This window comes from Lycium ferocissimum, chromosome 11 (assembly GCF_029784015.1).
Source record: "Lycium ferocissimum isolate CSIRO_LF1 chromosome 11, AGI_CSIRO_Lferr_CH_V1, whole genome shotgun sequence".
Classification (NCBI taxonomy): Eukaryota; Viridiplantae; Streptophyta; class Magnoliopsida; order Solanales; family Solanaceae; genus Lycium; species Lycium ferocissimum.
This window is the reverse complement of record NC_081352.1, coordinates 26,571,163-26,597,628: the sequence shown is the minus strand read 5'-3', so window position 1 is coordinate 26,597,628 and position 26,466 is coordinate 26,571,163. Positions and strand designations below refer to the sequence as shown.

Here is a 26,466-nt window from a genome sequence, read left to right as displayed (position 1 = left end):
ACTAGGAGAACAAAGTGCAATAGGTTTCAAGCTCCAATTTCACCTTCTTCTACAAAACTCACTTTCAAGTTCTTCAAGCTTCAAGCTCCAACAATGGTGGATGACTCAATATGACTCCAAATGACTTGAAACTTTGGAATCAGACTATAAAAACACTAGGAAACTCAAATCTAACACTAGAAACAACAAAATCAACAAAACATTTGAGGGTTTAGGAATTTTCATTTTTTTTTTTTTTTGTGGAATCAAATCCCAAGACTAGATTTGTTAAAACAAACCTAATGTAGGCTCTGATACCAATTGATACAATATCGATATGCGGAAACAAGAAATTAAGAATAATAAAGTAAAAGGATAGAAGGTAGACATAAGAGAAGGAATCAAAAGCAACCCAAAGTATATTAAACTATGGACTTCAATTGAATATCATAGACAAGCACCTAAACCTATGAAGAAGACCTCAAGGGAATTGCAAGCAATCCCAAGCAACCTCCTTTTCCAAACAAGGTTCAACAAAAAGCTTCACCAAGCTTCTCTCAAATCTCTCTCTAGAGAAAACAACACAATATTCATCATTCATCAAAAGCTAACTCTAAAATGACATAAGGTTACTTTTATACCAATTTAGGCTAAGACTAAAAGACTAATGTTATTACAAAAATACCCTTAATGAAATAAGGGTCTTTCTTGGTCTTCCTTGTGGATGATGGCTTCTATTTAATGAATAGCATCTTTGCATAAATAGTCATCTTCTTCTCTATTCCACCCTTGACCCTCTCTTATCCGATCCCATGCTTCTCTCCTTCAACTACTTGAGCTTCTTTGTCTTCAAGTAGGTTGAATCCCTAAAATGCCCCCAAAGATCGCTCCCAATTCTCCATCCTCACGCATAAGCCTTGAAGGCCCTCAAGCTCCTTAGCTTGGCTTTGTGTGGAAAGCTTTGATGAAGCTCGGCTTGCATCATTGCTGATCTCAACTATTACATCCTACAGCTAGTCAATGTCTTAATTAAGCAGTATGGCTGGTGGAACAAATAAAAGAGCTTGTATGACAGAGAAGACTCACATCTTTGTTCTTTGCAGGGTCTCCAATTTCCAGCACACAACATGACATGCCATGGATTGTAGGAGTAAATGATAACAATACTGTATGTGTGTAACTTTTGCACCATACAACAAACTCAACAAAGTTGTCATTATACCATTCTTCGGCAAATTAGCCAACACTGTGTCCTCTCTGCTAAGATAATTTAACCACTAGTTGGGAATTGCACATTCTGGATAGCCAGTTGCAGTAGCCATTGTTTCAGTAAATCATCTACAGTAAAAACAACCATTAAGGACACTATTCTTACGTCTTATCATGCTTACTTCATCGTTAGAATGTTATTTAATAATTTTCACAAGTATATTTATGCTTTTACACAAAAAGCCCTTATTAAATCTAGCATGGAAGTTAGTATCTATATCTATATCTATCTACCTATATATTATATAAAGCTAGGCATAGACAAGGTGATGTGGCACCTCTCTATGACCACCATTCCTATTTATTTATTTTCTCATTTTTTTGGCTTTTTACCTAATTTTTCTGATAATATATATATATATATATATATATATATATATATATATATATATATATATATATATATATATATATATATATAGTTACAATAAAATTTAATGTTTACATGTAACTGTAATATTAATACCAATAAAGACTATGAAGAATTATGAAGATAATAAATAATTGTTGTAAATGAGGATAGTAAAGAGTCATTCCACACATATAGAATGACAAAGGGGTAGAATAACGGAGAGCAATTAATTCTTTGCAGAGTGGGAATACTAAATCACGGAGGGATTACACATCACTCTTTTGAGGCATCATTATATTTTTTCTGCTCATGCTCAAACACAGAGAGGATCAGTAGAGAACACATGAAATTTTGGGCATATGAAGACAAAGGTTATACCCGGAATGTAGAAGTTATTGACTGGACATGTTTAGACGAATCATTTCTGCTTCAAAGAAATCTTTTTTTTTTTTTTAATTTTAAGTTGTAACCTATCAAAGGTTCTTGAGCTTCCTCTTTTTTATCTTCATCATGACCATTGAACTATTGATTTCTCATTTTATGGTGCAGGAAAAAAAAAACACCATGTGTTGAAAAAGGGAAGTTATATTCAGGTCTTTGATTTCCATGAAAACTTACATTAAACATATTTTGACCATTTATCTTTTTGAGGATGTTACTACAGTTCACATGAACTATTTTAGAGTATTCAATGACATCCATAAAGGTCAAGAATTCATGGATGTGTATTTGATATATATCTTGGATGTGTATCTGATATATATCTTATCACTTTATTTTCATAATTTGTGCTTAGAAAGTGTATGTATGTCACGACCCAATCAGAGAGTCATGACGGACACTCGGAGCTAACCTACCGAGCATCACAACACGTACATGCTTCTCATATCCATACATGAGTGGGCCATCATGCTAACTCATAAATATCACAAACTGTATGGGACATAAGCCCAAAAGATAATATACATACATCATCAAGCTGATCCAAGTATACATGCCGGCAAGGCTATCAAAATGGTGATACAACAAAACATAGACCGAGATGGTCATGGAACATCTAACTGTGCATGTCTGTCTACGAGCCTCTCTTTGGAGTGCATAACATAATAAGGACGGAACAGGACCCCGCCATACCAATCTGTACACAAAAGGATCATACCATCTGGACTGCAAATCCAGAACAAATGGAGTGCTCCTATACAACCGCTGAGAAGTCAGCCTATGAGTCTGGACCGTCTTCGTGTCTACCTGCGGGCATGAACGCAATGTCCACGAACAAAAAGACGTCAGTACGAATGATGTACTAAGTATGTAAGGCATGGATAACAACATAATGAAAACATGAAAATAACATAACATAAAATAAGAGAGATCAACCTGTACCTCTGAATGCCTCTTAAGGAGGATGTCATGCACGCTTGCCTTTTAAAAAAAAAAAAATCTCCACACACACACACACACACACACACATATATATACACATAATACCATACGCGGCCATATAGGCTCGGTGTTATCATCATATCATATCATCCCGTGTCCGAGGTAACATCATAACATGCCCATCGCAGTGGTGTGCACATCTAGTCTGCCCGGCCGAATATAGCGTGGCTCGGTGTGAGAAAATACATACATATATATAAAGCATGCATGAGAGCCCAAAGAAAAGCTATGTCTCTATCGGAGTGACGTAAGGTCGGTAAAACTCCGATTATCATTATGGAATTTTTATTATGGACATATCTCACCTTGAAGGAACAATAATCATAAGATGAGATCAACATCAATAATAAGATCAATAACCATAATATGAGATCAATAACCAATAATCATGAGATAAGGATCAACAATATTATAAGAACATCAAGAACATATGCTTATAATATTTCTAAGTGAGAAATCATTATGGACATACTTTGTGTAAGCTCGAAGCAATGGAATCATGCGTTAAGAAAGAAAAGGACAACCTTAACATACCTTGTCGTCTCCTTAACTACTTTATGCTTATCCTCCCGAACTTGGAAATCTACATTCAAGATGATTCAGACCAAGGTCAAGCCATTGAAACTCTCATAAGATCAAACTTAGACTAATAAATAAGCTAACAAAAATAGGACAGCAATTTCCCCTATATTATCTACTCCGAAACAATTCCAAAACAGCTCCCAAACATCAACAAAACCACCACCAACAACATAATCAATATATTACAAGGTAAACAAGTGCAAATATATCCAAAAATGTCCTTTAAATTCAGTCCCTCTCCAACAACACCAATAAGTCAACTTGCAACCTTTATACCATGATTTCTTTCACATTAAACCGTGAAATTCCTCCATAAACAACTTAATATCAAAGTTAAGATTATAAACATACCTTGTATGCCCAGAGAATCCTTCGTTTCAAGCCCAAGCAAGTAGCCAGGTCCTCTAGCAATACTAATACTAGGATGCCTCCACTAATCTTATGATTCTTAAGATTAATCTTCACTTAATTTGGTTGGAGAAGGTTAGGAAGAGTTTGAGAGAGCTCATAGGGTCTAGAAGAATCTGGTTTTTGATGAATAATGAGCCCCAAGTCATGGCCCCTTCTATTTATAGCAAGAAAACAATTTCCACCACCTCACTTCGACGGTTCCATCGATGTACAACGACGGTTCCGTCATTTTTCGACGGCTCATAACTTACTCCGTACTTCTCCAAATTGAAATCTTCCAATTGCATTGGAAAGAAAACTTGCTGAACTTTAATTTACATAGGTTATACATTCCATAACTCCTCATATTCTAGGAGATATACCTCTCTCAAGTTGGACCAAAATTTCTGTCCCAAGATTTTCGATAAATTAATCCGTCCAATTAGACACTTGCTTAGCACTTATTAAAAATATTTTTAAAGACTCCATGTCCTTAACCTTATAAAGTTTTTCCAAATTTTCGATAAACTTAATTTCTTCGATTTACTTGATCCCGGAACCATTAAACACTTGCTTAGCACTTATTAAAAATATTCCTTAACCTTATAAAGATTCCATGTCCTTAACCTTATAAAGATTCCATGACCTCTCCGAGCTTACGCTAGTTTACTTACGACGCAAACGACACGAAAATTTTCGAGGTGTAACAATGTATTCCTGGATATGTATGAAACATCCTTTTTTGTTAAATTTGTGATACTTCTAGTCCAATTTAATCGAAAAATTACATATATGTATTTTTAGATGCATTCACGGTTGAATCTTTTAATTTACAATTTCAATGGAGGCGGTATATGTAATTAGGTTCGTCTTGGAGATGTCATTCTCTTGGGGAATATTTTTGCTTATCTTAATGTATTTATCAAAAGAATATTAGTCTTCATGGATTCTAACGGCAAGTATAATGTACATATTATCAATTTTTTGCAAAATCTAATATATTATCACATAAGAGTATTATTTGTACTCCTAGAATTCCCTTAGAATGTATTAGAAAAGGAGCCTAATTAAGAATTCTTTTTTTAAACAAATGACCTACAAGAATAAACAAATTAATAACTTTTACTTCTTTCTCTTTCACTTTGAGAAATAATGGGGTTATTCAATTTGCTTTGAAGTAGTACTAAGTCTTTTGAAAGAATAGTCATTTGTTTGGAGTTGTATATTTAGTATTCTTGAAATTAATATGTAATATAAAAATAACAACTATTTACATAGAAAAATAAATTATGCGTCGAATATTTGCTCAATAATCTAAAAGTAATGTTTTCTTTTTTTTTAATATTCTAAAAAGTTTTATTTTATCTCATTGTTTCTTTAATATTATTCTTTATTTTGGAAATCCAATTCTATAAAGTATTAGGAGTACGAAAGAAGAGAAAAACAAGAATGATACAAAATCTTATAAGAATATAAAACTAAACTGTGTTGAATATTTTAATATTTATTATTCTTGAAACTAATATTATGTCATAAGATTATAAAAATATTACAATGATACATTAAAAAAAATTATATGTTCTGTTGGATTTTTCATTCAGTATTTTTATAAGAAATATAAAAAATTTACTTTAAAGTTCGTCTAATCTAAGAAAATGAATTGTTTAATGGGATAATATTTTGTTGAAAATGTCGGATATCATACTATTTTGATAAATGGCACAAAAGATAACAACGTCAATAGTTAAGTGAGGACGAAGGATATAAGAATCAATCAACAATTATATCAAGGAACCACAAATAGTATTATGATTGGAGTATCGGTGTGTAGAGATAAAATAGATCAATAGTAAAGATAAATATTTTTATACAAAACTTATAAAATAAATATTTAGCTATATTTTAATTTTTTTATAATAACCGCGAGAAGCGCGAGCATATCTACTAGTTTATATTATAAGGACGTCATGAGAAAATGGGATCTCTTGCCCTCATACAATTTGAATAGAAAAAAAGGTCTTTTCAGATCTCTTATGTGTAAGAAATAAATATCTTTCGTAAAAAGATCATAAAACTTAAAAGGCTACAAAATCATTTCTCTTGTCATGACATCAAGTATTTTACTTCACAGGTTTTACTACAAAATCACAAGAACTCATAATCCTAAAGGAGCATATGCATTAGATATAACCACTAGAACAGCATAATCACAATATCACATTCAAGTTTATTTCTAATTTAGCGTATTAAGCCTGATTATTATTTTTTCATAGCAATTGTCATATACTTAAATTTTTTTCCAAAATTAATTTTTATTTAACTTTTTAATTCAGTTATTGTCAAGTAAATTATTATTCTAGATGTAATAACTTTATTTAAGTTTATTTAAGCTAATTCTTAATCACATTTATATTCTGAATCTAAGAGTATTCGAATTTTCAATTACAGATAATAGGCACTTATCTAGTTACCTTAAACTCTAGGTAGTCCCATGAAGACACCAGCATATAGAGCTAGTTGCAGCAATGCCTCAAGCTCAGTCTATCGGTCAAGCAATGCTTCATCTATTTTGCTTCTGAAAAATTGTCTATCAATCTTATAAATCAGATGAACTCCCCACTGTTTTGCAATGCGCTTGTTGATAGATGCCTCAAATAGGCCATACTGGTTAAGGTTTCTAGCATCTGGGCCAGACGCCTGCAGAAGAAAATACAACGGTATGTAGGCAAAGCAAACACACCAGCCAGGAGTTCTGGATGCAGTGCCCACTTTACATTCTTTCTCCAGCACTTTGAGCTTCTCCGGATTATTATTGCACATCAATTTGGCATTTATGAAAGTAGAGTCATACTTCCCTAATAACCCCGAACCAGGATCGTGGACACCCGCTCCCATGCAAGTGACACAGCATATAGCAAAGCCCTGAAAATTATAATCAAACCAGTCTTCAGGCAGTTCAAACAAGATCTTTTCCTTAACAGTTTGATGTTCAAACCACGTGGGGATTGCACATCCAGGAAAGACGATAGAAATCCCCTTCCGGTCATAGTTAGGGGGGTTGACCACATTAACCTTAGCGTCTGAGAGAAAATAACTGAGAATTTGATCCAAAACTGAGCTATCAATGCTCTTTTCTGTATAAGGCTGTTGCTCAAAAGAATAGTTGGTGAATGAGACCAAATGCAACAACGGGCAAGCCCACAGAGCTACAATACTCTGTATGCCCAAAAAATCTTCTGCATACAGTTCCTTTATACTTGGGGGAAGTTTGGGAAGTTCCTTTAGTTCCTGACAGTGTGTTATGTTGAGATATCGGAGTTGGGGAAAATCAGTTATACTAGGTAAAGAAGTAAGATTGTTTCTGCTTAAGTTTAGTTCCAATAAAGAAGTCAAGTATCCAAGAGGACAAACTTGTTCGCCAGATATATTGCATCCACTGAGATCTAAGCTTTTCAATCCCAACAAACCATTTAATGAAATCGGGAACATCAAATTCCCAGAGGATTGACACTTTACCTTCCGTCCTCTTCTTAATGATAGGACTTTAAGCCTGCTTAATTCTCCAACAGAATCTGGTAATTTCCAAATCGCGGTATTACCAGCATAGAGCTCCTCCAGCTCTTCTAGATCACCCAGGTTTTCAGGAAAGGTTGCAAGTTTTGAGCAGCCCTTAAGGATCAAAATTTTCAGCTTTTTCATCTCAGTAATGCTGGCTGGGAGTCTTACAAGATTTTCGCATGAATGCAAATCAAGCAAGCTGATGCCAATGAGCCGTCCTATTGATGAGGGTAACTCCCATATTGTTGTACGTCCCAAAAGAAGCTCCGACAGCAATTCCATGTTCCCTCTAATTTCTGGAAATTGTCCTAATTTCTCACAACCAGAGAGGTTGAGGCTTTCAAGAGATTCCATTTGAATGCTGCTCAGTAAAAACTTGAGATTTTTACAGTTCTCCATGTTCAAAAAAATAAGCTTTTTGAGATTGCCAATGGACGGATGAACCTCAACCAAGCTTAAACAACTTTTCAGTATAATCCTCTTCAGATTTGGAGTCTCGGAAAAACTGGGTGTTCGGAGTAAATTTTCTGAAAAACTTAAGTTGAGGATTGTCAACTTGTTAAATGCCTGTTTATAATAAAGTGGAAGAAAAGAAATGTCAGATTTCACTAGAAATTCAATGCTTAAAACACTGTTACGGAAGAAATAAACCCATACCTTTGGTTCTTTGCAAAATTCAATAAGAGAACTAAAAGTCATGTTGAGCCCAACAAGGTTTCGTGGTTGAAAATTTGCTGGTAAAGATTCAAAACTGTAGTAAGACCAATCAAGCCATTTCAAGCTACTGGGCAGATATTCAATTATGTTAGAAACTGGTTCATAATGTCGGACCTCCTCCCCTTTGACAATGAGTAACCTAAGGCAAGGCATATTTCTGAAAGCTTTGCTCCACTTGCATATATGTTGGTCTAAGCCAATTGGTACCGTTATGCCTTTAACTGAGTCTGTCCACTGAAAAGAAGAGACAAAACTATGATGACCAGAATTCACATCAAAAACGGTTTTAGTGGGGTTAGGAAAATAATACTACTAGTATAGGATTTACATCTAGCTTTCAATCCAGAGTTAATTCAAATAGTTCCATCAATTGAATAAGGACTAACTATAATACTAGACTTTCTCTACTGTAGATTTTACATCTGGCACTCAGTTAGGAGTTCAATCAAACTATTCCATGCATTGATTAAAGACCGTATGCAGTTCTCATTTTTACAACCTTTCAGTCATTACCTAAGAAAAAATGCATTCTCGAGTCTTCTATCCATACATTTAAATTTAAAAACTATAATCCATTTTGTTTCTTTCACTTGAAAAAGGCAGTGGAACTAGACAATGCTGTACAAAGGAGTCTACATTTTGTGAAGCCCAAATGATAATGCAAAAAGAAAATGGAAAAACTCCAGCATTCTCAATCGTTGGAGGACATATTACCAGATTTTCAGAAAAAACTGTTTCTATATCTTTGCCATGCCATAATCGACTGTGCTTCCATGGCTGGTCCTGATCAATATAACGCGCCACTTGTTGACCCATTTGTTCTATTAAATCATGCATCTCAACCATTCCTTCTGAAATATACAAAACTGATTTTCTAATAAGGATATCTATTCCAATTTCTGATTTAAAGCCAAAGCTATTCAGTATTGTTATCACATCGTCTTTCTTTTTCCCTCTAAAGAAGCATGCAATATCAAGAAATATATCCTTATCTTCAGGGCTCAATCCATCTAGACTTAAACTGAGTTGCTTAACAATTTTCCCGTCTCCAATATCTTCAAGTCTATCTAATGCACTTTTCCACTCATTCATGCCTCGTCTGTAGAGAAAAGAGCCCAACACCTCAAGAGCTAAGGGTAAACCATTAGCATAATTTACTACAGAAATGGAGAGGTTTGCAAACTCCTTATCAGGAGTCCCCTGCTGAAAGGCGTGCCAACTGAAAAGTTCAAGAGCCTCATGGATAGCCAATTCAGGGACACGATACAACTGATCATGCTTGCGAAGTAATTCATTATTTCTACTAGTTGTAATGATCCTACTGCCATCACCAAACCAGTCACGCTTTCCAACTAAGTATTCCAACTGATCGTTGTTATCCACGTCATCAAGAACAATCAAAACTTTCTTAAAACGTAGCATTCTGCTCATCATTTTGACTCCTTCATTAGCACTTGATATATTCAGTGATTGTTGCTTCAAGATTTGTGAAAGAAGCTTCTTTTGCAGATGTTCTGGGCCTTCGGGGCCATGCTTCTTTGAAATTTCCCTAACATTTGCAAGAAAACAAGACCCTTCAAATAGATAAGAAATCTCGTCAAAAATTGCTCTTGCAACAGTTGTCTTCCCTATGCCACCCATTCCCCATATCCCAACATAGTAAACACCGCCTAATTCAACATTCAACAATGATTTTACTTCCTTTACACGAGATTTGATTCCCACTAGATGCTTTGCAAAGCTTGAAACTGTCTCTTCCACACTACAAAAAATCTTGTTGACAATCAGCTCAATACATTTTGCCTCATCCCTGTGTCACATAGAAATATACTTGGAAGAATAAAACATTTGAAACACAATGAATCATGAGAAAGTGAAAAGAAATAACCACATTCCAGCCAATGCAAAATAGGAACAACAACAACTACTACTACACCTCAACTACAAGCTAGTAGGGGTTGGTTATAGGAATACTCGATATGCATTTACCTCATTTGGACCCTTTTCATTCCGAAATTCAATAATTTGTTGTTCAGAACACAAAGGTTCCCTACATTTTATATCGCTATACATATCTACAAACTAAAAAGACTCCTACCCTAATGTTAATGTACTGACATTGATAAACATTAACCAGTTGGAATTGCCTAATAAAGATCTTTTGCTCCTATTGTATTTGTTTTCTCAAGGTCTACGTAGATTCCAAAAGATTCTAAGCTCCTTTGAGACAACTTCCTTTGTCAGTTTTAACACCTTTAGCCATCACAATGTCATACCTATGGACTGTTGCATTTAAAGTTATATGTAGGACACTAAACTTCTCTAATATTCTCAGAAGAAAACACCCTCAAAATTAACAACAGATAGATCTTGACAAGTATTTTGCCTGTAATAGACATCTTCTCCCCATTATCCATACCCTTACCAAATGAACATCTTAAGGATTCATCCACCGAGTGATATGGCCAGTCCAAAAGCTTTAATACAATATCGAGCTGAATGGTTTCTACATGAGGTAATTTAACCTTTTTAAAGTAAACAGTAGATGTTGAATACTCCAAATTTAGAATCGAAGTACGTGGAAATGATCATTTATTTCTTTACTTAGAAAATTAGCAATAGAAGACCTCATGATTTTTTTAACCTCATGCTTTTATGATAATCTCGAGAAGTCTGTTTATTCAAAAAAACATTTGAAATATTGACAATTTTCAGCATATAATGATAAACAGTTCCCGCATTGTTTGATTCAAACTCGACAAGGGATCATTTGAGCTATTACTCACCCATTGGCAGTTTTACGAACATCCCATCCTGCTATATTGGCTGCTTTATGTAGAACGTCCTTCCACCTCTGCACCTTCTCCATATCACTACCCTTGAGATCTGCCTCGTGTTCAGCCATCGCTACAGAGAAGCTATTTCTTTGCCTGCGTACATCTGATGGGTCAACATTGTAGAATATTGGGATAGCTTCCTGTCCCTTCTTTTCAACACACTCCATAATTTTGGTGAGTTCCTCCAAGCACCATGTGGATGAAGCATAGTTCTCAGAGAAGATAATAATCGCAAATTTTGACTCCTCAATTGCTTTCAGGAGCTCTGGTGAAATAAACTTTCCTCTTTCAAGTTTGACATCATCTTTGAATGTGTAAATTCCTATGTCTTCCATTCGTTTGTAAAGATGGGCAACGAAGTTACTGCGGGTATCTTCTCCTCTAAAACTCAAGAAGGCATCATATTTCCATTTTTGGATCAATTCTTTGTGGGAAACCATTGGAAACGTATGAGAGCTTGGAATCTACGAAAAGAAAGAAGATGTGAAGCAAAAGACTGAGATGAAGCAATGGTGGGAAACAATCAGTTTTTCATTGACTGAAACATGGAAGAGTCCATGGGTCAACTTTTTCCATTTCTTTATATAACTAGTCTCTGGGAACGTGCGTTGCACGTTTATCCCAAAATACGTAATACTACAAATTTTGCATTGCAAATGATAATTTAAAATGGTACATATATTTTTGAACTTTCTTTGTGCTATAAAATAAAATTCAAAACATACAAAAAAGTAAAAATTTATAATAAAATTCAAAACATACAAAAAAGTAACCACTCGTAATTCGAAGCTAAAAAATCTTGCAAAACTTGATGCTACTTTAGTGACATATACAGCACTTTGATTTAAAGACAATACATACTCGAACATATGGAGGAGGATAAAAGGAGCTAGCAAGTGAAAAGATATAGAGACTTGAGAGCCGACGTTTAGTTTTGAAACTATCTATTTATTTGTAGAGTACATAATCGGTCTTCTTTCAACTATATGAACCAAAGACAAACTGAAAAAAAAAAAAAAAAAAAAAAAAGACACCCCAAAGACAAAATACTGGAGGAGTATATCCATAGGAGGAAGGATAATGGACGAATTACCTAAAAAATATAGTTATTCCACAAACACAATGATACTCTTTCATCATCTCTGTCTATGGCCTATGCCAATATATTGCTTATTCGGATGAGTTGCATTTCGTTTTCCTCTAGTGCTACAAGTCTTCACATGGGCTATAAATCCAATCCCGCTTAATTTAATTAGCTTCTTCAAGTTGTGCTTTCTGGAGAAATGATTCTAGATGCCAGTGAGATCTTCTATAGCTTTGGATGCATCATGCTGAACATGAATCTCTAGAGTTCTCGGTACTAGATCTATGACTATCCACAAATGGGGAAAATAAGCTTATTAGCACTCGATTGGAGGCTCAACACCTTGTCCTTCAAGGTATGAAATTAAGAATTTATGGACATAGCCATAGCAAATGTTCTGCTAAATTATTAGCTGGGAATACAAAAAGATATTACCAACTCTGAAGTTAAAAAGATAACGTTGTGCAATTCATTTAATAGAGCAGTATACATTGAATTTTATGCATTCATAAATTTGACATGAGTAGTGGAACAGACTCAATAATTATTACGAAATACAGTTACAATTTTGTAATTAATATTGAAGAAATAATTTATTTCTGAAGGATAGACTTTTCACTATGTAAATGAATCTGGCCTATAGTTCACATTTAATTCGTTGCAACTCTTCAAATTCTTCAAAGTTTTGGAGTAAGAAAGATAAGTGTTTTCCTAATTTAACTTTTTAACTTTTGTTTATTATCTTTAATTGAATGCACATTGATGAGTAATGAGTTATGAGTTTTGATAATCGACATATGCATCAGGGACCAGGTCCTTGATCAGGTCTCCTGGGCACTGTACGAATGTGACAGCTGTAAAGCTGTGGCACTGTTCCGACTTGCAGAGCCACAGCAGGACAGACGGATCATTGCAATGTCTCTATCTATGTCACATGCTTCTCACATGCTCCTCACTCGGCCCACTATATAAACAACATGTTGGCATTTGTTTGACCTAGCAACTCAAAAACATATTATTCTCATTGTTGAAAAGAGTAGCCGCCACTGTTTTCTCAGAGCATTCAAGATCAAGACTAAATAACTCCAAGGACCAGATCCCATATCGAAGATGTCTTAAGTCCTAGGTTATTTTAGTCTTTATCTTTTGGTCTAAATACTGTAAACCTACACTTCTCTTAAGAAGGGCTTTTGTAGGTGTCTGGTTTATTAAGCTTTTTGTGTAGACGCCTAACTATAGTTAGTTATGAGGAGTTGAAGTTCAGCTAGAGGTAGTTGAATTAGTTTGGTTCTTGGCTAGAGTTAGTCAAGTGAGTGCTTGCAATAGAGTTGTTGTAAGTGAAGGGATTAGTGGCTAATTCCTTGGTTGTAAAAGGCTTGTAATATAAAAGACATTGCTCAGTTAGTGAAGTTAGAAATCCTACCAGTGCAGGTCGTGGTTTTTAATCCCTTGAGCAAGGAGTTTTCCACGTAAACATTGTGTCTTGTTTACTTTCTGTTTTTGCTTAAGCGAACAGATAAAGTACCTGATTCCTTATCTGTTTTGGTGGACGCTTAGTCTCTATCAATTGGTATCAGAGCAGGCTCTTTCTAAAAGGGTAACGGCTAGAAAGGATCTCTCATTATGGCTGCTCCACCAAACTTTGAGGAAGGACAGTCAACCACGAGGCCTCCAAGATTTAATGGAAAGTGTTATGAATGGTGAAAAACAAGAATGCATGACTATTTAATGGCTGAAGATTCTGAGCTCTGGCACATCATTCCTGATGATCCTTTCGTCCCTACAAAGACCGATACTGAATCTGGAAAGCTAGAGGTAAAACCCAGAAAAGAATATACCGAAGCTAATAGAAAAGCCATTGAAAAGGGGTTCAAGGCAAAGAAGATTTTAATGTGTGGCATTGGACTAGATGAATACAATCGTGTTTCATCTTGTGAAACTGCCAAGGAAATATGGGAAGCCCTCTTGACGGCTCATGAAGGAACCTCTCAAGTCAAGCAGTCCAAAACAGACATGCTCACCACTAAGTATGAACTATTTAGAATGAAGGACGATGAGTCAATTCAGGATATGCACACTCGTTTCACCTCCATTATCAATGAGCTTCTTTCTCTTGGTGAAGTCATTCCAATCAACAATTCGAAAAATACTTAGTGTTCTGCCAGGGTCTTGGGAAAGTAAAGTTAATGCCGTAACTGAAGCCAAAGATCTAGAGAAAATGACCATTGATGATTTGATTGGAAGGTGTGTGAAATCTCAAAACCCTTTTAAACCAAAGAAGGAAGTAAGCACCTCTAGGCCACTTGAGCTTCTTCATATGGATCTTTGTGGGCTGTGAGGATTCAAAGCAGAGTGGAAAGAAACATTTTTGTGATTGTTGATGACTTTTCAAGATTCACTTGGACTTTGTTTCTAAGAAAAGGATGAAACATTCTGTGTTTGTAGCCTTTGTGATGAATTCAAGTAAAGTTGGGATATCAAGTTGCAACAAAAAGGTCATCCATTTGCCAATGCAAACTTTAATGAATTTTTGTCGTGAAAATGGAATTAGGATTCTCCACACCTCGGCAAAATGGTGTTGTGGAAAGAAAAAATAGGACTCTTGAAACATAGCAAACAATGCTAATTGCAAGTGATGTCAAAAGCACGGGCAGAGGTGTCAACACCGCTTGTTATTTGATCACTACATCCTTGCTTGAAAAGACATGTCCTCTAAATGGAAAGAAACCCAAGCTAACTTACCTTAAGGCTTTTGTATGCAAATGTTTTGTTCTTAACAAAGGCAAGGAGGCCTTAGGAAAGTTTGATGCTAAGAGTGATGAAGGAATCTTTCTTAGATATTCCCCAAGGCATATAAAGTTTTCAACAAGAGAACAATTGTGGAAGAAAATGTGCATGTGATCTTTGATGAGATAGATGAGTTGGGAAGCAAAGGGATACAAAGGGATGAAGCAGATGATGGAGACCTCTCAATTCCAAATGAGGTCCTGAAAATCACAAATGGAAAGGCTGAAATGTGAATCAAGTTGAAGCGAACAATGAAAAGGATGCAACAAAATATCCAGAGATCCATCTTGCACTCACTTGAGGCTGAAGATAGAGTTGTTGAAGATGAAGATGACAATGAGATCATGAAGAGGTAAATGATGGCTCTTTGATGTCTCGTAAAAAATCCAACTGAAACACAAAAATCTACCCTCTTGAAAATGTAGTCACCCCTTTAAATCGGCATTCAAACCGGATCTAAGGCAAGAAACATGTTTGACTACCGTTTATTTCATAGCCTTATCAAGGAGACATTGAAAGACGTTGGATTAGTGCTATGCAAGAAGATTAAAGAAAAGAACAAGTAAACGGGTCCCTAAACCGGCAGGATGATTGGGACTAGGTGGTAAATAACAAGCTTGGATTTAACCAGGAACAAGGAAAGTGGTTCAAGGGATAATCAAGAAGAGGGTGTTGACTATGATGAGACTTTTGCACCAGTGGCAAGGATGGAGGCAATCAGGATTCTAATTGCTTTGCATCCCATATGGAGTTTAAATTGTTCCAAATGGATGTCAAAAGTGCATTTCTCAATGGATACTTGTAGAGGTAGCAAATGGGCGGGTTTGGTTAGGTTGGGGCGGGTTGAAAATGGGTTAGATAAATATGGGTTGGGTTACAATCCACCCATATTAATATGGGTAAAATATGGTTTGGGTAAAATATGGTCGAGTAAAATATGGGTTTGACCCATTTTACCCATTTTTCTGTCACTTATACTTTCTGAGCCTGAAATTGACCTTATCATTCCTTTCTAATGCACAATATAAAACTAGGAAACCAATACAAACCAACACTGGTAACCAACAATTACCAGTATTATCTCTACATAGTAGAAACAACAAAAAGGAAACCAAAAAACAAACAGCAAGGCAACAGATTCAAGCAAAATACTACTAACTATTAAATTACTGCAAAATAGTTAGAGCAGAAATGATAAACCAAATAGCCAAAAAGTTGTAACAGATATTGAACTTAAACAATGAGAAAAAAAGAAATCTTTTTAATCCTGAATAATCCCCATAGAAAAAGAATTTGTTTTTCTTCATTTTTTTCTACAGAAATGCTACATATAAATTACAAAACTTTTCAACTCTAACCAATACTTATCACTATTTTATTTGGCTAAACAAAAACTCTGATTCACATAATCACAAAAATTCAGTAGAAATAAAGAAACTGAATAGAGAGTTAAAGAGAGAAAAAAAAAACAGCACGGGCAACAGATTCAAGCACAATAGTATATTAAACTAGTGCAAAATAAGCTGGATATATGAATAATAAGTTGAAACACTTAAAAAGAGAAATGCTGAAAACTAATTACATTAGTCAGTCATTACTTTCCTATTATAGATAGCAAAGGTTAAGCCACCACATTACTTTCATATTTGTTGTGCCAGAGTACGCTAAAAATATTTCCTGACAAACCTGACATTGTGCTTTTAATCTTTCACTTTCACTAGTACGAGGCAATTTCAAGAAAGTGTTCCAAACAACTGAAGTGCTTCTTTTAGCTCGTTTTCTCGAAACAGACGAGCTAATTTCACAAGATTCCTCATTGGCCTCCATAGATATCTGTCAAAAATTAAAATCAATCTTTCAGCAACAATCAAAACTTAACAGGAATAAGTATGAATTAAACTAGTGTAAGAATAGGTTCCCTATTTTCAGAAAGTTTCCGGTTTGTTTAACATGTTAAATTTTTATAGCAAAAGTGAGATTTTTTATGCAATATCCAAATCAGAAACATCAAATGCCATATGGGTTTTGTATTTTGTAAAGTTAGATTAAAATAAACAAAATTTACAAAATCTAGAGGAAAAAAAACAAAATTTACTAATAAAAAAATAAAATAAATCATATAGAAAAAACATACCTCAAAGGCTCGAACAAAAATTCTTTAGTGAGCTGCTTGTTTAATTAGCAATACAGAAAAACCCATTATAAAAATGTTCTGAAGTTACATAAGCAAAGAATCTGAAGTGCCTTGTGGTGAAGATAATGAAAATTTTGGCTTTGACTTGAAGAGAGTAGAGACGAGGGTTTTGAAGAGTTTGCAACTGAAGCGTAATAAGGGTCTGTTATTGGATTTGTTGATACCCATATTTTACCCAACTGAAGCCCATATTTGTCCATGTTTCTTATGGGCCGAAAATAAACTTGAGCCCATATTTACCCATCTGAAATATGAGTGACCCAACTCATTAAAATGTGGGTAAAATGGGCTCATTTTGTAAAAATGGGCTGAAGTTGCCTGCCCTAGATACTTGAAAGAAGAGGTCTTTGTCAAGCAACCTCCTGGCTTTGAAAGTCATGATCATCCTGAGCATGTTTTCAAGCTTGACAAAGCTCTCTATGACTTAAAGCAGGCTCCTAGAGCATGGTACGAAAGATTGTCAAAGTTTTTTCTAGAAAATGGGTTTACTAGAGGTACAAATGACAACACTTTGTTTCTAAAGAAGAGGGAAGAATCTGCTGATTGTGCAAGTATATGTTGATGACATCATCTTTGGTGCTACTCTTGAGTCCCTATGTGAAGAATTTGCTGAGCTCATGAGAAGTGAATTTGAAATGAGCATGATGGGTGAGCTAAATTTCTTCTTGGGACTACAAGTCAAGCAATCTCAAAAAGGCACCATGATTAGTCAACAAAAGTACATCAAGGAGCTGCTTAAAAGGTTTGAAATAGAAAATGCTAAGCCTATTGATACCCTTATAGGAACTGCTACTAAGCTGGATATGGATGAACCTGGTCCCTCTGTGAATGAAACCATGTGTAGAGGTATCATTGGGTCACTGCTAGCAGGCACTGCTAGCATGCTTGACATTGTGTTCAGTATAGGGCTATGTGCTAGGTTCCAATCAAGTCCTAAAGAGTCTCACTTGAAAGCTGCAAAAAGAATTTTGAAGTATCTTAAAGGTTCACAGGACTTGGTCCTCTTCTATCCCTCTGGAGACAATTTTGACTTGGTTGGTTATGTTGATGTTGATTATGCCGGTTACTTGATGGATAGAAAAAGTAGCTCTGGGATGGCACATTTTCTGGGGTCATGCTTGATCTCATGGGGTACAAGGAAACAGAACTCTGTGGCTCTCTCTACTGCTGAGGCTGAGTATGTGGTTGCTGCTTCTTGTTGTGCTCAATTGCTGTGGATCAAACAACAACTTGAGGACCTTGGTGTCTTCACTGTTTGTGTACCTCTGATGTGTGACAATACCAGTGCCCTGAATATGGCAAAAAATCCAGTGCATCATAAAAGAACCAAGCACATTGATGTGAGGCATCATTTCCTAAGGGACAATGTGGAAAAGGGTTTGATCTGCATGAAGTTCTGCAACACAGATGATCAGATTGCAGATATCTTCACCAAGGCACTGAGCAGAGAACATTTTGAAAGAAATCGTTTGGATTTGGGCTTGATCAAGCTTAACTATTGTCTCCCAATGATTGGCTATGTCAAGAGAAAAGGTACAATGCTCAAAAGTGTTTTTTGGAGACATCTAACTCACTCTTATACTGTTACAGGTATACCCACATGGCAGTCTCAGGACAGCCAAAGCACTGAATCCATTGCATATTTCAGAAGTTTTTGCCTGAGTTTTATCAAAACAAATTAGTCAAGGGACCTGGTCCCGTTGACTCAGGTTAGTAGTCTTTTCAATACTTATATGCTATTAAATTGTCAAAATGCCATGTCATCGTTTGTTCCCGTCTCCTTTCAAAATCTAACATCAAATCATCACACCTTTTTCAGAACCAACCCGACTTAAATGAAACGGTTTGTTGCCAATAGGAACCGGTTCCTTTACCCTCTTTTAAAATCCCAACGATAAATTTCTTTTCTCTCACTCACTTTACTCTCAACACTCAGTCCTCATGGTCCCTGTCTTCTCACATTAATTCGACCATGTCAAACAACGAAGCTTTACCTCCTAGTGTCTCAGAAATCAATCCTTCCTCTCCCAACCAGCATACTTTAACCAACCTACAAACAACTTCACCATCTCCACTAATTTCCCTTCCCAAAGAACCAAACCCTACAACGTCTTCCCCAAAACCTGCTGGTTTATCTAGGACTCGTAAAAACCAAATCCCAAAGAAGTTTGTGCCTACTTCCACATCCTCTGAGAAACCCAATTCGGAAGAAAGCACTCATACTATGCCGACCTCTCAAAATCTTGAGACATCTGTGGACACCACTGCAAGGGACGACGATATGGACGTGACAAGTCAATGAGTGGAAACAGAGACTGCCATAGACAAGGGGAACTTGAGGGAAGTTCCTCCAGATTCAGGTAATCCGACTTCTCTGGCAAATGTGGATATTTCTGGGGTTTTGGATAAGAGTATGGTAACGGGTGGTGAAACAAAGGATAGCATAGACAATGTTGTTGCCAATGAACTTGGCAACAGTGGGGGAATGGAAACTGAGGAAATGGGTGCTTCAACTCAGGAGGAACAGAGTAGTTTAGGTCATACAATGGTGAGTGTGGGACATGGTCCCTCTGAAGCAGCTCCTGCCTCTCAACAAGTGTCTACAATTGCAGTTCCATGGAAAGAAAACACACCTGAACCGAAAGTCTTGTCAGAGGAGGAACCTGGTTCCTCTAACCATTCTGAGAGGGTTAACTCTAAAGGGCATGAATTAAATTCTGATGATGATAGTATATTGAGAACTGTATAAAGACAAAGATCTAGGGGTGCTAAGCAGATGAGAAAGGGGGAAAGCAGGAGAAAAAATTTCACCGATAGGAGGCCTGCTTCTAAGCAAAGAAAGATACCTTCCACTACAAGGCAAAAGTCTAAGGCAAGATTAGACTCTGCCTTATTGGTTAACAAAGCAAAGACAACTGGTACGAGGCGGAGGAAAGCACATTTGGAAAATTTGAGTAAGTTGCGGGATGAAGAGGAAGAAGTAATTGTTGTGTCTGATGGAGAAGAAGAGGAGGAGAAAGCCCCTTTGGTCAGGAAAAACTCCAAAAGAAAAGGCATGTCAATGGCTGTTGAGAAGAAAATTGTGGCTGGAGGAAAGTGAAAAGGTCGAAGCCGTGGCAGAGGAGAGGTTGGTGTCAAAATCCCCTAAGACAAGAAAAGGCATTTTTAGTAAGGCGGGAGGTTCTTCCAAAAGGAGAAGAGTCAGTATCGAAGGATCTGGTTCCTCAATGCAAAGCACCCAAGCACTGGAGAAGGAAAGATAATGTAATCTACAAGGGCAGAAAGTTTTACTGGGAAGAGTAATTGACCCAGAGATTTTCGAACACAAAGCGTTAGAGGATTTAATGGAAGTGCTCAAATTTCAACAATGGGAGCACCTAATGGCTGGTCCTGCGATGGCTTATGAGAAAGAAGTGGCCGATTTCTTTGTCAACCTTCGGGACACTGATGACTACTCATTAGTTTGCCAAGTTGATCAAGTGGAGTTCACCCTCAATGAAGAACAGCTGGGGACAATTCTTGGTGTTCCAACTGATGGAATAAGTCGGCGGAAGGAAGCAGAGACAAGTGCTACTTGAGCTTCACATAGTTAAGAGGGCGACGTGTGACCCCGAGACCATCTGTAAGAAACAAATGAAGTCTCAGTATCAGTTGCTCTTTGAGTTTGTGAACAAGGTCATGCTTCCTGGCACTGAGAAAAGGTGTATTGCTTCCAGGACGGACCTTGTCCTTATGGAAATTCTGGATGGTGGACATTCGATCAGCTTGCCTGGCATAATGTTGCAGCACATGATAAAGGTGGTGGATATCAAGGATGGTAAGCATGGTCTGCCCTATGGTTTTCTTCTTACCAAAGTGTTTGAGCATTTAATGTGCCTCTTGGTAAAGTTTCCAAAGGGACCAAGAAGCAGATGTTCTTTATGTCCACTCTGGAGAAGTGTGAATGTGTCCCAAAGAAAGGAGGAGCAAGGACCACATCCACCATATCCGGTCTGATTGAAGCAAATGAGAAAATCTTGGCTGATGTTGAGAGATTTCAGGTTGAGAACACCCTGTTGAAGGCAGAAATCATAAGACTGAAGCTGGAGGGGCTTGGTCCCAGTGTTGATATAGCTACAGAAGTTGCGGAGTTGCGAGAGGTTAATTCTAGTCTCACGAAGAAAGTTGCCGAGCTCCAGGAGCAAATCCTGGCTAATCACAAAGCTGCGGATGCTAGACTAGACATGATGTTCAAAGCTTTCAACCCTGCCAGTTCTTCCAACCCTGTCCAACCCTGATCCTCTATTCCGTCACAATTCCTGAACTTTCTCCTTGATATTGGCATTTTGACATTTAATTTAGTATGTTTGTATTGCATTGATTACTATGTTTTTATACTAAGTTTTTCTTCTACTTGGCACCTTCTCTGATTTTTGCATATGGTTCTTTTGGTGCTTTAATTTATTGTTTTTGTTGGTACTCATGCTGCGTTGCCCAAGTGGCCTGGGTCAATGTTTCTGAACTTCTTATTGCTTGTGCCAATCTTTATCTCTTTTCAATGATGCCAAAAGGGGAAAGATGTGTGAGTGTTAGTATTGCAAAAGGAAACCTTGGTTCTTTGAATGAAATGAAATGAACATATTCTATGCTACATGTTGTTGGGGCCAAATTTGCAGGGGGAACCTGGCTCTCCAAGGGAACATCACTTACGAGTTTGTCATCATCAAAAAGGGGGAAATTGATGAGTTCTGAGTTTTGATGATCGACATAGCATCGAGGACCGTGTCCTTGATCGGGTCCCCCAGCATGCCTTTACGAACGTGATGTGACTGTAAAGCTGTGGCACTGTTCCGACTTGCAGAGCCACAGCAGGATAGACGGATCATTGCAATGTCTCTATCTATGTTACATGCTCCTCACTCGGCCCCCTATATAAACAACATGTTGGCATTTGTTTGACCTAGCAACTCAAAAACATATTATTCTCATTGTTGAAAAGAGTAGCCGCCCTTTGTTTTCTCAGAGCATTCAAGATCAAGACTAAATAACTCCAAGGACCGGATCCCAATCCGAAGATGTCTAAAGTCCTAGGTTATTTTAGTCTTTATCTTTTGGTCTAAATATTGTAAACCTACACTTTTAAGAAGGGCTTTTGTAGGTGTTTGGTTTATTAATCTTTTTGGGTAGACGCCTAACTATAGTTAGTTGAAGTTCAGCTAGAGGTAGTTGAATTAGTTTGGTTCTTGGCTAGAATTAGTTAAGTGAGTGCTTACAATACAGTTATTGTAAGGGAAGGGATTAGTGGGCTAATTCCTTGGTTGCAAAAGGCTTGTAATCTGAAAGACATTGCTCAGTTAGTGAAGTTGGAAATCCTACCAGTGTAGGTCGTGATTTTTAATCCCTTAAGCAAGGAGTTTTCCACGTAAACATTGTGTCTTGTTTACTTTCTGTTTTTCCTTAAGGGAATAGATAAGGTACTTAATCCCTTATCTGTTTTGGTGGACACTTAGTCTTTATCACACATATACATCTTTGTACATGAATATTGAACGAAATTTCATGATTAAAGGGTAAAAACGTCCTTCAACTTTTAATGGACATTTTGGTAATTCAAGTATGGTTCCTTCTTGGAACTTTTTCATATACCCTTCCATTATAAGGAGAAAACTTTGCAACAACCTCTTTTACCACGAAAATGTTCTGTTCAAATAGTTATAGTACCAAATTCCATCAGTCAAACATCAGTATAAACAGACATCATGAAGAGTATATAGAAAGTAAAATCAATTCATTATTTACAAATGCTTGAAAAAACAAAATATACTAATAAGTACTTCCGTTAAAACAGGAAGATTACTGAACACATCCAAAGCTCTGTAAGATATAATCCTAAGATAAAGTACTAAAGTTTGTAGAATTGAGTTGTGATAACACAAAAATAATAGTACATGTTTTCAGATTGGTATGTTCTTTGATTGCGGGTGATAGAATAATCAGAACAAATAGCAAGTAAATAGATCACAAAATAGAGGACATAAAACTTTATGATCTCTGACAATTTCAATAGGAATTGAAAGTCTATCAAGAAGACAAACAGGACCGAGTATATTTTTGGAAGAAAAAACAACAAACAGGACCTATGAGTAACTTTCTCTACTTTTCTCTACTTACTATGACTTTACTGCATGATAGGCAATAAAAAAATTGACATTGCTATTGTCGTATTCAACATTAAAAGGATCAAGAGCATAAGAATCTAAAAACATGTATTGTGACTGAAGTTAAAGATCTACGAATTGTATGTGGAGTAAGCTATTCCAATTATCATCTTCTAAAGGCACAAGTAATGATCTATAAAAACAGATATGTGATTAACAAGTTCACTAAATAAGTCATACAAGACACACATGATGCTTGCGAAGTGATACAAAAGTGCATATTCAAAGTTAAGGGGATATACTTGCAATTGAATTAATAACAAGCTATCCACTGTTTTCCCTTTTTAATAAGAACAATTAAGAAATTATACTATGGATAGCAGTTTCAATTTAGAAATATACTAGAATGACTATGCTTTGCAACTAGGGGTCTACATTTTATGAAACCCAAATGATAATGCAAAAGGGAAAATGGAAATGCTCCAGCATTCTCAATAATTAGAGGACATACATACCAGATTTTCAGAAAAAACAGTTTCTATATCTTTGTCATGCCATAATCTACTGTGTTCCCATGACTGGTCCCGATCGGTATCACGTACCACTTGTTGACCCATTTGTTGTATTAAATCATGCATCTCAACCATTCCATCTGAAATATATAAAAGTGATTTTCTAACAAGGATGTCAATTCCAATTTCTGATTTAAAACCAAAGCTATTCAGTATTGTTATCACATCATCTATCTGTTTTCCTCTGAAGAAGCATGCAATACGAAGAAAGATATCCTCATTTTTGTAGCTCAATCCATCTAGACTTAAGCTAAGTTGCTTAATAATTTCCCCCTCTCCAATGTCTTTGAGTCTATCTAATGCACTTCTCCACTCATTCATGCCTCCTTTGTAGAGAAAAGAGCCCAAAACCTCAAGAGCTAAGGGTAAACCATTAGCATAAATTACTACACAAATCGAAAGGTTTTCAAACTCCGGATCAGGAGTCTCTTGCTGAAAGGCGTGCCAACTGAAGAGTTCAAGAGCCTCATCGAAAGCCAGTTCAGGGACATGATATAACTCATTGTGATTTTGTAGTAAATCAATGTTTCTACTTGTTGTAATGATCCTACTCCCATCACCAAACCAGTCACGCTTTCCAACTAAGTATTCCAATTGATTATCGTTATCCACGTCATCAAGAACAATCAAAACCTTCTTAAAGCATAGAGTACTGCTTATCATTTTGGCCCCTTCATTAGCACTTGCTATATTTGGTGATTGTTGCTTCAAGATCTGTGAAAGAAGCTTCTTTTGCAAATGTTCTGGGGCTTCCACCCCATCCTTTTTTGAAATTTCCCTAACATTTCCAAGAAAACAAGATCCTTCAAATTGATCAGAAATCTCATCAAAAATTGCTCTTGCAACAGTTGTCTTCCCTGAGCCACCCATTCCCCATATCCCAACAAAATAAACACCTCCTAATTCAACATTCAACAATGATGTTAATTCCTTTACGCGAGATTTAATTCCCACTAGAGGTTTTGTGAAGCTCACTATACGGTTTGTGAAGCTTGAAACCGTCTGTGTAATCTTGTTGACAATCAGGTCAATACATGTTGCCTCATCCCTGTGTTAAATAGAAATATAATTAGAAAAATAATGAATGATGAGGCAGTGAAAAGGAACAATCACATTCCAGCCAACTGAAAATTGAAACCACAATTACTACTCCTACACCTCAATCCCAAACTAATAGGGGTCGGTTACAGGAGTCCTCGATATATATTTCCCTCATGTGGACCCTTTTTATCCCAAAATTCAGTTATTTGAGGTTCTCTGTCAATAGAGGTTCTCTATACTTTACACTGTCATAGCTATCTATAAAAGACTACAAAGACTCGTATGTAAGAATACCACCACAACTACATGAGTACACTTAATCTCAACTAGTCGAAATTGACCTACTCTAGATTTTTTGCTCCTTCTGTATTTTGTAATTTTTTCACTAAGTGTACTGTGTACATGGATCCGGAGAAATTAATTCTAGGATCTTTTGAGACAACTTCCTTCTATGTGCCTTTAGGTCTACCTTGTCACTTTTAACACCTTTAACTATTATACTAGTATGTAATACCTACGGGGCAGTCCATTTAAAGGTTTATGTAAGACATGAAACTTCTCTGATATTGGCAGAAGAAAATACTCACAAAAATGGCAACAGATCCTTTTTCGCCCCATTGCACATATACTTACCAAATAAACATCTTATCAAATTCATCCATCTAGTGATTTGGTCCAAAGCTTTTAAACCATATCCATCTGACAGGTTTCAGCATGACCATTCAAAAAAATTGACAATTTTTCAGCATATCTCAGATGAACAGTTCGTTTGAGCTATTACTCACCCATTAGACGTTATACTAACATGCCATCCTGTAATATTGGATGCTTTGCGTAGAGCGTCAATCCACCTCGCCACCACCTCCAAATCGGTATATTCCCTGTGATTGGCCATCGCTTCAGCGAAGCTATTTCGTCGCATCCGTACATCTGAGGCGCAACTATGTGCTAGGGATTGGATTGGGGGACAAGAAGGTAATTTAATCTTCTCCACATTAGCTACATGAAGCCAACATCTTTGAAGTAGCTTTGGATAATATGGATAATATAGATATCCATACTATCCGTCGGGTAACCCATTTTTTATCCGTATTAAATATGGACGGATCGGGTAACTAATCCGTTTTTTGTTAACCCATTTTTGACCCGGCCCATATCCGACTCGACCCGCCGGTTTGCCACCCCAGACTAAACCAAGGAAGGGTCGACTCTGCCCATTTTCTTATTTCCGCCAACTAACTAATTTTCTTATACGTACACGTCTCCACAAAAATAGTCCGAAGACATTTCCGTTTTTAAATTCAAACAAATGGTCCCTTTCTAAATTGGCTTTGTGATTTGCCAAATGGTTTACTTTTACTCTCGGTTTAAACTCGGGTTCAACCGAAATCCTGCTGTTAATCACAGAGAAAACTATCTAATTTGACCTTTTAGAGCAAAATTATGCTACTTGTCAATTTACGAGAAACTCGAAAAAAAAAATGCTTACTCGAAATCTTGTAAATCAAACCCTGGTATTTTTCC

General features: G+C 36.4%; 1 protein-coding gene and 1 long non-coding RNA gene across 2 annotated transcripts; both read right to left on the bottom strand.

Moving 5' to 3' along the window:
* Positions 1-380: 380 nt before the first annotated feature.
* LOC132037854 (uncharacterized) lies at positions 381-6,562 on the bottom strand. Its single transcript, XR_009410060.1, has 2 exons — positions 6,487-6,562; positions 381-1,317 (listed from the first exon to the last, which is right to left on the bottom strand). It is a non-coding gene; the product is annotated as an uncharacterized LOC132037854 (long non-coding RNA).
* Positions 6,563-26,466, bottom strand: LOC132038175 (TMV resistance protein N-like; the record flags this gene model as incomplete). The annotated part of the gene is made up of 7 exons (XM_059428889.1): positions 26,432-26,466; positions 23,845-24,949; positions 16,685-16,831; positions 11,077-11,591; positions 9,005-10,100; positions 8,231-8,524; positions 6,563-8,140 (listed from the first exon to the last, which is right to left on the bottom strand). Coding segments are annotated over exons 2-7 (4,557 nt in total), but the record flags the coding sequence as incomplete, so codon positions are not given.